This window comes from Cicer arietinum, chromosome 5 (assembly GCF_000331145.2).
Source record: "Cicer arietinum cultivar CDC Frontier isolate Library 1 chromosome 5, Cicar.CDCFrontier_v2.0, whole genome shotgun sequence".
NCBI classification, from domain to species: Eukaryota; Viridiplantae; Streptophyta; class Magnoliopsida; order Fabales; family Fabaceae; genus Cicer; species Cicer arietinum.
Genome location: NC_021164.2, coordinates 64,307,152 through 64,316,830, shown reverse-complemented (window position 1 = coordinate 64,316,830; position 9,679 = coordinate 64,307,152). Strand labels below are relative to the sequence as shown.

General features: G+C 28.8%; 2 protein-coding genes across 4 annotated transcripts; one reads left to right on the top strand and one right to left on the bottom strand.

The window, feature by feature from the left end:
- Positions 1-257: 257 nt before the first annotated feature.
- LOC101491049 (GDSL esterase/lipase At2g04570-like) lies at positions 258-2,570 on the top strand. Its single transcript, XM_004502100.4, has 3 exons — positions 258-800; positions 1,298-1,787; positions 2,230-2,570. The coding sequence occupies exons 1-3, from the start codon at positions 402-404 to the stop codon at positions 2,424-2,426; spliced, it is 1,086 nt and encodes a 361-aa protein (XP_004502157.1). The 5' UTR covers positions 258-401; the 3' UTR covers positions 2,427-2,570.
- A 2,817-nt stretch (positions 2,571-5,387) lies between these two features.
- LOC101490298 (uncharacterized) lies at positions 5,388-8,519 on the bottom strand. Of its 3 annotated transcripts, none has more exons than XM_004502098.4 (2): positions 8,269-8,519; positions 5,388-7,711 (listed from the first exon to the last, which is right to left on the bottom strand). In XM_004502098.4, exon 2 carries the CDS (start codon positions 7,603-7,605, stop codon positions 5,590-5,592), a length of 2,016 nt encoding a protein of 671 aa, XP_004502155.1. In that variant the 5' UTR covers positions 7,606-7,711; positions 8,269-8,519; the 3' UTR covers positions 5,388-5,589. The 3 variants fall into 3 exon arrangements, with proteins under 3 accessions (XP_004502155.1, XP_004502154.1, XP_004502156.1); XM_004502097.4 differs by having other exon boundaries at positions 5,388-7,708; XM_004502099.4 differs by having other exon boundaries at positions 5,388-7,625.
- Between the last annotated feature and the right edge of the window lie 1,160 nt (positions 8,520-9,679).

The following is a 9,679-nucleotide window of genomic DNA, read 5'->3' as shown; positions in this document are numbered from 1 at the left end:
CCTCAACAAAATATTAATAAATACTAATTATTAACATTGTTCTTGTAAAAAAAAATAATTTAGAAAAATGTAGATTTTCATTTTATAATCGTCATTGATTTTTTCGATGACGCGAATTAAATTTTATATTAAATTTAATTCATCTTAAAAATCAATTTATAAAATAAAAAATGTTTCTTACTAATTCATCTTTAAAAACCGTATTATAAAATAAAATGTATCTCTCTTTATAAACCAACCTCATATCTTATTTGTATACTATATATGATACTTGAGTTTTTAGTGTGTAATCTTTTACCGGTCAGACCAACCAGCTATATTGGTACTTCAAACCAATATTTATTCAGTCACAGGTTAACAACTCGTGTCACACTGTAGAGTTAGTTAATTAATCACTACACATGATGATGATGGAAGGAAGGCAAGGAAATAAGCTCCTATTCACAAACATTTTGTTCATCCTTTTGCTTCAATTGCTTGATCTCTCCTTAGTAATTGGGGCTAAGGTTCCTGCAATCATCGTGTTCGGCGACTCGTCCGTGGACGCAGGGAACAACAACTTCATATCGACGGTTGCTCGGAGCAATTTCCAGCCATATGGACGTGACTTTATGGGTGGAAAACCAACTGGGAGATTCAGCAATGGCAGAATAGCAACAGATTTCATATCAGAAGCTTTTGGAATCAAACCATACATACCAGCATATTTGGATCCTAGTTATAACATCTCACAGTTTGCTACCGGTGTCTCTTTTGCTTCTGCTGCTACTGGTTATGATAATGCCACTTCAGATGTCCTGGTATCTATACATTTAATTCATTCTAATTGTAATTTTTGTAATTGTTTAATGATAATAAACTAATGAAATCACATTAACTTCCCATGTAACTCATTTGTTTCTATAATAATAACAAAACCAATCTTAGTGTGTAATGTCTTATGGCTAGTATTTGTCATGACACTATAAACAAGTGATAGGAGATTCAATGTTTAACTATTGAGTATGAAGAAAGTTATAAGAGACTCAAACACTTTAAACAAATGGTTGGAGGTTCGATCTTTTACTTTTGAATAAGGTGAAAATCTAATCGAGTGAGAATAATTCATCTTTATATCTGTTACATGTTGTTAATATTAAAAAGACGATCGATAGTTGATATTTACATGATTATGCATCAATTATAAAAATATATTGTATTATGTTGTTGTATCATGATATTACTTCTAAAATTATATAATGTAAATTATGTGCTATCAAAAGGAACATTAAGAATGAATTTGAAATTTGGATTTCAGTCTGTTATACCATTATGGAAGCAATTGGAGTACTACAAGGTTTACCAAAAGAAGCTAAGTGCCTATCTTGGAGAAAAAAGGGCAAAAGAGACAATTGCCAAATCATTGTACATAATAAGTCTAGGAACAAATGACTTCCTAGAAAATTACTATACAATTCCTGGCAGGGCATCTCAATACACACCTAGAGAGTATCAAAATTTTCTTGCTGAAATAGCTGAGAATTTTGTCCACAAACTTTATGGTCTTGGTGCTAGGAAAATATCCCTAGGAGGTTTACCTCCTATGGGGTGTTTACCTTTGGAAAGAACAACCAATTTTGCTGGTGGGAATGATTGTGTGTCCAATTACAATAACATTGCATTAGAGTTCAATGATAAACTCAATAAATTAACAACAAAATTGAAGAAGGACCTTCCTGGGATCAAATTGGTGTTTTCAAATCCGTATGATATTTTGTTGAGTATTGTTAAAAAGCCAGCCCAATATGGTAAGTTTTTTTTTTACTTATAATAATTTGATTTTATCAGCAATTAATCTTTGCAGTCTTTGATTCTAATTTTGCATAGTATAAATTAGCACTTCATATTATTTCACTCTCAAAGAGAATTTTTTTTTTAGAAAAATAAGTTTCATTATAATGTTAAAATAAGAATAGTACAATTAAATTGAACATAAAATAAATAATTTAATTTTTTTAGCTTAGAAAAAATACATTGAATTAAATAATTTAATTGTATGCACAATTAGTGTACAAGTATTTTATATATGTGTTTAATGATATATTGTTAGATCATTTATATTGTTTTTTAAATACAAATATTATTAGAACTATATAAATTTATACTCACAATACATATAAATGAATTTATTAATATAAATTGTAATGGTGTATATTAATTTGACTACATAAATTTGTATGTCTCATGCAGGATTTCAAGTGACCTCAATGGCATGTTGTGCTACTGGAATGTTTGAGATGGGATACGCATGCAGCAGGGCTAGTATTTTCAGCTGTGTGGATGCTTCTAGATTTGTATTTTGGGATTCATTCCATCCAACAGAGAAAACAAACGGTCTTGTTGCAAACTACTTGGTGAAGAATGCGTTGGCTCAGTTTTTACATTAGAAAGTTATTTTCTGAATTTGATGTGTGTAATAATTTGGAGCCAATGTTTTGAGTTTTTTTAAATGGACTTTTTCGATCATTTCTACGTCTGAATTGTTTGAAAAATGCTTTTCCTTTTATCCTAAGTTTTTATTTATTTTTTTATTTATTGTTTTCCACTTTGTTTTGCTGCTTTGATTATTAAAGAAATTGTTTCAACATCTTCCTTTTAAAAAAAATAACAATAAGAGTTTTTATATGGACAGAATAAGAGTCATCATATGAATAAATTATTATGATATGTTTGAATTCAGTATTTGATAAATATATGATAAGGTAATTTATAATTTTATTTTATTATATCTTTTTAGTTGAAATTTATATCCTAAATATGAATTGAGTTAGAAACAAATATGATACGATAAGAACAATAGTTTACTTAATTATTCTTATAAAATATAAATATAAAAACAATTAATCTAATCATATAAGAACAATATATAGTTTAATATAAAATATAAATCTAATCATATAGAAAAATAATTAATAGAATTTAATATTAAACTTAAAAATAAAATGTTAATAATTAATTTAAAAAATGTTTATGATTTTACGCAAGAGTAGTTTTGTCTTTTTATATAATTTAATAAATTAATATTCACAATTATAAAATAAGAAAGTTAATTGAAATTTTAAAATAAATATAATTTGTTTACAAGGTATTTTTGCTATTTACATATACTATATATCATATCTTTATTTACATTCTAACAAATAAAATATAGTTATTTGATTATTCATGATTTTGTTTTTAAAATTTAAATTGTTTATTTAGTAGTGCCAATTGATAGTTTTAATATAAAATTATTTCATTATTTATTTAAGTTTTTTGTTAATTTATAATATTTAAAATCTAATAAGTTAATTTAAAAAGATCTAATATGTAATTGTTTACAATGATAATTTTGTTATTTAAATATAATATATATTATATTATATATATATTACAAAATAAAATGTTATCATGTGTGTATCAAACACATGATATAATAATGTTTATTATGTTATTATTCTATCATATACTATTATATTTTTATCCAATTTTATATTTTATCATGTCTCTTTTTATACATCAAACGGACACTAAAAGTTTACAACTCTGCAGAGAAACTTTTAATATTTAACGTTAGTTTTGAAAATATTTATATTTTTATTGATTGAAACTTTATGGATTATCAATTTGGGTTCGTGGATTACATGTTTGATGAGTTTTTTTATAGCCAACCTTTATAAGTGATTTAATATAAATCGATATTTAAAAATGATGTCAATACGATATATATTTATTTTTATAGAATCGATATTATTCAAATTAATAATTCGTTCATAAAAATAAAGACGACAACTAATGTTGATGTCTAAAATACGTCTTAATATTGTTGAAGTTTTAAACATTTTTTAAAGTTGGTGCATCTTAGAATTTGCTTACATGTTTCGATGATTTTGCTTCTCCCGTAAGCGGTGAGTTTGCATTCACACATGTGTTGATACGTTGGTAAATGGTTGAAACAATGTGATCTTATGATCTAGTAGTGCTTTTCTTGTTTCTTCTAGTTGAGGAAGGCATGAAGAGGCTTGATGAGTAATACACTTTCTCGTCACAGATTTAAGGTTTTCTTGGTTGGGGAATCTGGGGATTGGGGTATCCAATTTTCAACATAAACATAATATAGTGTTAAATGAGAAGGCTCGTGTTGAGAATGTGAGAGTTATAAAGAATATTATATTCAATTGTATTTGTTTATATATAGTTGAAAATGACGATAATGTCACTTGATCTTTACAAATGTAACAATATTTGTTGATTTATATTGATAATTTGTTGAAGGTAATTATCGACAATCTATTTGGGAATTTTGATGTTACAATTTTTTTTAAATGTTATTAATCTATTAGCAACACTCTTTATGACGTGAGATCGATAGTCATATTATCGTTTAATCTGACATCTTAGTACATCAATTTAATTAAAGTATGATGATGATCAACAAAATTTAATATAAGGAATGTTTTTACTATTACATAAATTTGAAAATTTTCAATTTGTCCAAAATTTACGATTTGATTACTCAAATGGATGGTTTACTATGTATTTTGTCCATCTAAAATAACAAATAGTATAATTAAATCCACAAACATCTCTACAACAGGCCCGCTGGTGTATTTTTTGTTCATATTCTTATCAAGAAACTGTACAACATTCAGTTGTTGTGCCCCCTTCCTGTTGGCTTGGACTTCAAGTTGTTCTGGTTCCAAATTGCCAAAAATATAATCTACGGTGACATTTTACAAACTTGTATGCCGATATTGAGGTAGAAATAGAAAGTATCAAATTTGGAATGATACAGAAGTTGATTTTTCAGCATACAAAGCAATAGTTCTAGTCACTGTTTCTTTTCTCTTTTGCCACGTTACAAACTTAAAATTTCCTTCAGATTTTGAATTACTTTTTTTTGTAGATTTTTTGAAAAGTGATTTTAGTTTTATAATTTTTAAATTGATTTTTATCAGAAAATTACTCAAAAATAATAAAAATTATTTTGAATTTATTTGTTACATATTAAAAAAGTAATTTTGATATTTAATAATTTAGATATTCATTATTATAAATTTTACATAAAAATTATATTTTATTTAAAAAAAAAGATATATTTCTCAAAAATGATTTTTTTTTATAAACTATTCAAAATAGTTTTTCATTTTAATCAAGTTTTTAAAATTTCATTATACAAAAAAAATTATAACAAATACATGAAATATTTTATTATAAACTATTAAACCAATATTTCATTTAGATTTTTTAAAAATATTATTTTTTAAAAAAATTATTAAAAAATGAAATATTATAAAAATAAAGTTTTTTAAAAACCGTAACAATCGGACCTGTAAATTCTGACCAGAAATAAAATTACAAGTAGCAGAAACAATGCCAATCCGTCTCAACCTCTAACAATAGCTACTTCAAATGTTGCTAAATAAGATTTCACTCTCTAAAAACGTCAGTGGTTAAAATCTCATTGGACTCTAACTATGTGTGTGACATAGTGTACAGTTAAATCTAAAACATTTTTTTGGAAGAATGCTGATATGTTTCCAAATAGTACTTGTTTTCAACCATGCCTCCCTACAAAGCTTTAGCTTCTATAGCAGCATGAAGGAGCTCATCTGGAGTTGCAGCTGGATCGAGATCCCAACACCTGTCAGGCAAATTGCTTGCTTCCTCCCCCTTCAACAACCACGACGGCACTTGATGCGAAAAGCGCACCATTTCTTTTCTTGGTATCCATCTAATGGCATTTTTGTCAGTATCCGTCTTGTACACGGTTTTGAAACCATCCAACTTAATGAGAGGGCTAGCACAAATGCCAAGCTCCTCAGAATAATCATCTAGCACCTCCACCATATCATACTGATGCCTTACTTCATCTGGTGTAGATCTGTTCCAATTTGTTGACCAGTTTCTGTATACAGCCCAAATCTCTCCACATTTGGGGTATATGCGAACACAACCGCCTCGACCAGCCTTCACCTTGCTTAGAACATGAGAAAAAATGTTAACTTGGTCAACAACATCAGCGGTCATGGCCCTGAAATTTCCACAAGATTTGGTGAAACCTGAAACAAGCCAGTTCACTTCTCCAAATTCGCTATCGGTTTTTGAACTCAAGTAACTAATGTTAACCTTGAATGGATTGACAGAGACAACCTCGCGGATCAGACAATACAAGCGGGGCATCCCATCCTCCTCATCATACAAGGCCCATATTTGCTTTGGCTTGAAGCATGGCTCTGACCTATCTTTATCAAAGTCATGAAAGTCAGAATCTGGGACAGTAATCGTCACTGGACCAGTTTTCCTATGTTCTAACTGATTATTAGAAACATTTGGAACTGTTTTTATATACGTGTCTCTTTTGACCTGACCAACATCAGCTTGAGATTTTTTTCTCTCATTAACAGCAGCTGCAGTTTCAGATGACAACTTAATCTCTTCCAGTTTCTTCCTTATTACTGTCCTGGCCTTCTCCATCAATAATTTTCTTGCATCAAAAGCAGGTACCATGGAGTACTGTTTTGTTGGAACTTCACTCGTGCTGGAAAGCCTCTGTCTATGTCCAACACTTTCATTCCCATTAGCCAATGCTGATACCGAAGCACATTTTGAACCCTTTCCTTCATGAACATTTTTTAAACTGGCCCCCACAACTTTCCTTTTCTTCTCAGGTCTACTCAGCTTAACCTCTTGTAGTTCATTACGGGAGAATGATACATCTGAATTCATACTGACCGCTGTCTCTGTCATGTAATGCTTCCTATCAGCTCCTGGTTTAACTTTGCCGCTTCCCTTAGTTGATCCATTTTGATTGACATATCCGACAGAACTCCACTGATATGGAACATTTGAAACATACTCGTATCCGGGTCCCGAATGGTATCCGGTGACCCCATTGCCATTTAAATAGGTGCCACTAGTGGGAACATATGTAAGTCCATCATACGAATGACTTCCATGCCCACTGCCAGACCCATACGACCAAGGAGAATATGGGAATGAACCATTTGCCGGGGCTGTTTCGACAGCTATGAAAGTTCCACGACAATTCTTACAAGAAAGCTTCTTATTTATATACTTGCGCAGATACTCATACTGAACTTTGCAAGAAGTACAAATTGTCCAAAAAGTGTCGCGACGATTACCACCAGAAGCGTGACCTGAAGACAAATCTTTGTGACTAAGTCCATGCCCAGCACCCAATTGTGCATTTCTCTTCGTATCATAACTACTAGACAACCTGGTCCATGCCTCAGAAACAAGTTTAAATGCCCCATCAGCTCCCACACACTTGTTCTTATCAGGGTGAAGCAACCCAGCCATCTTCTTGTACTGTCTCTTCACAGCTTCTATATTTGCTGAAGGTTTTAAGCCCAGAATGGAATAACAATCTAGTTCACCATTACATGTGACTTGAGAGGCAATGTGAACTTCAAAAGTAGTCACCATTCGAGATATACCTTCGAATTCAGGACATAGAGTTTGGGCTTTTAAAGCATAACTTTTAGCTCCAACAAAGTCTCTCTGAGCAAATCTTTTCTCAGCATTCTGTATTTCTTTAAGTGCCTCCTCTTTCTTTGCTTCCATCCAAACCACTTCACAAAACCCTTCAAAATAGAAGCAAAAAACCAGCAAAACCCTTCAAATAGAAGCTAAAACCAGCAAAACCCTTCCAACCTCATTTCCATGTCTGCTATCAAATTATGAATGAAAACAAAAGCAAAATAATAAAATAATTAATTTGAGTATATTTAAATTAATTACAAAAAACTTCAATCACCAACATACACAAATGCCATCCTCAATTAAGCAAAACAAACTTCAATCATCAACATACATTTCATTTCATACTTTAAAGATTGCACAGAAACCTAAATTGAACACTAAAATCTTAACATGAAGAAAACAATAAAAGAACAAAAAAGTGACATAAATATTCCTAACTTCACTTCTCTAAAAAAAAACTTTCCTTCATTGTTCCTATAATTATAAAGAAACCGTGTAATTTTAAATCTTGCAGATCAACAAAAATAAATTATCCCTTGAAAAACACAAGAAAATTCAAAGAAATTCAATAAAACAAAAAATAGGCAAAAGGGAATTAGGGATCGAAAATATGCAACAAAAACCCTCAAAATTCAAAATATGCTATATTTGAAAAGAAAAAAAACAACAAGAATAATATAAGAACAAGTAAAATGACAGATGTAATAGATTTAACAATTATTTAAGGAAACAAAAAAAACATACTAAGATTTCGGAGCTGAAAATGGAAATTGAAGAAGATTCAGATCTCCACGTGTACTTGGAGAAGCAGCAACAAAATTGAGGTTAGCACATTGCAAAACATCAGCAAACAAAATCGGAGGAGGAGAGAATCTTGGAGTGAGTCCGGTGAATATGGAATCGGGTTTGGGTTGGGGTTTCGAAATGGGTCCGATTTCTTCGATGAATAGGAGTTTTCTGACAGTGGTAGATGGGAATGGTAAACAGTACAAACAATAATAATATTAATCTACATTTATTTATATATCATAGAATTTTAATCTTTTTTTTTTCTGAAATTCTTTTTATCTCTTTTTTTTTTATCTTTCTCACATAAACGCAGCGTAATTTTTTGTTATTATTTTTTTCTTAATATGAGTAACTTTATTAAAAAAATTATTAGAATATCATTGCTTTTAGATTTTATAATACTATTTTAAAAAAGTTTCAACTACTTGTATTTTGAATTAATTTGTCACAAAAAAATTAATCATTCTTATTATTACTTATCAATTTAATTTAATTTTTTTGGAAGAAAAAAAATCAAATTTAACTTTAAGATTTCTTATATACATGTATTGGAAAATTTTACTAAAATATTATGCCATTCTTATTTTTCTCTTTTGAATACAATTGTTTTAAATCATCAAGCAAATGTTTGCTTATATTTTTAAATATTAATCTTTTTGATGCATTTTCAAAATCATACATCAATCAATTATGTACATTTGGTTAAAAAAATGTGTTTACTTGTATTCAATGATACTAGTTGTTGAATGTACATAATATGTAATTTTATATGTATGCATAATAAAATGATGGCAGATTTTCGAAAAAATAGTGATAATTTGTTATAAAATATTATTTGACCCTCTTTTTACACTTTACATAACAATGATATTCTTCTTCTATTTTTTATTTTGATAAATCGTATAATTTGATTGTTTTTATGAGATTAGATTGTTCTAAAATAAATAATTTATTTTAAAAAATAAAAGCATTCTTAATTTTACTTTCTTGAGTAAAAAAATATTTTTCTGCTAACGCATTACTTTCTCTCATATATTTTATTTTGCATTCAATATTATTCGTTTCTTAACAAGGTAAAAGGATATTATAATTAAAACAAAAATTATTCATTTCGTAACAAGATAAAGGGGTATTATAAATAATAATATAAAAAAAAGGTAAAAGAATACTCAGCTCTACATTTGAACTAAATAAAATACTATATTTTATTTTAAAAAGATTGAAAATTTATAAAGTAATGATAATTTTATCTTGTGTATTAGTTCAGTCACTTTAATTTCGTCATTCTTTTTAATAATATTTTGTGATGTTGCATATGACTTCTAGAGACGGGAGACATTAGCATAGTTGAAATATCTCATCTCTA

Excerpts from the sequence above, each read along its gene's own strand:
- LOC101491049 (XM_004502100.4), top strand. The coding sequence starts at position 402 with ATGATGATGATGGAAGGAAGGCAAGGAAATAAGCTCCTATTCACAAAC. Across the intron at positions 801-1,297 it reads ATGCCACTTCAGATGTCCTG|TCTGTTATACCATTATGGAA; the intron begins GTATCTATACAT and ends TTTGGATTTCAG. Across the intron at positions 1,788-2,229 it reads TAAAAAGCCAGCCCAATATG|GATTTCAAGTGACCTCAATG; the intron begins GTAAGTTTTTTT and ends TGTCTCATGCAG.
- LOC101490298 (XM_004502098.4), bottom strand. The coding sequence starts at position 7,605 with ATGGAAGCAAAGAAAGAGGAGGCACTTAAAGAAATACAGAATGCTGAG.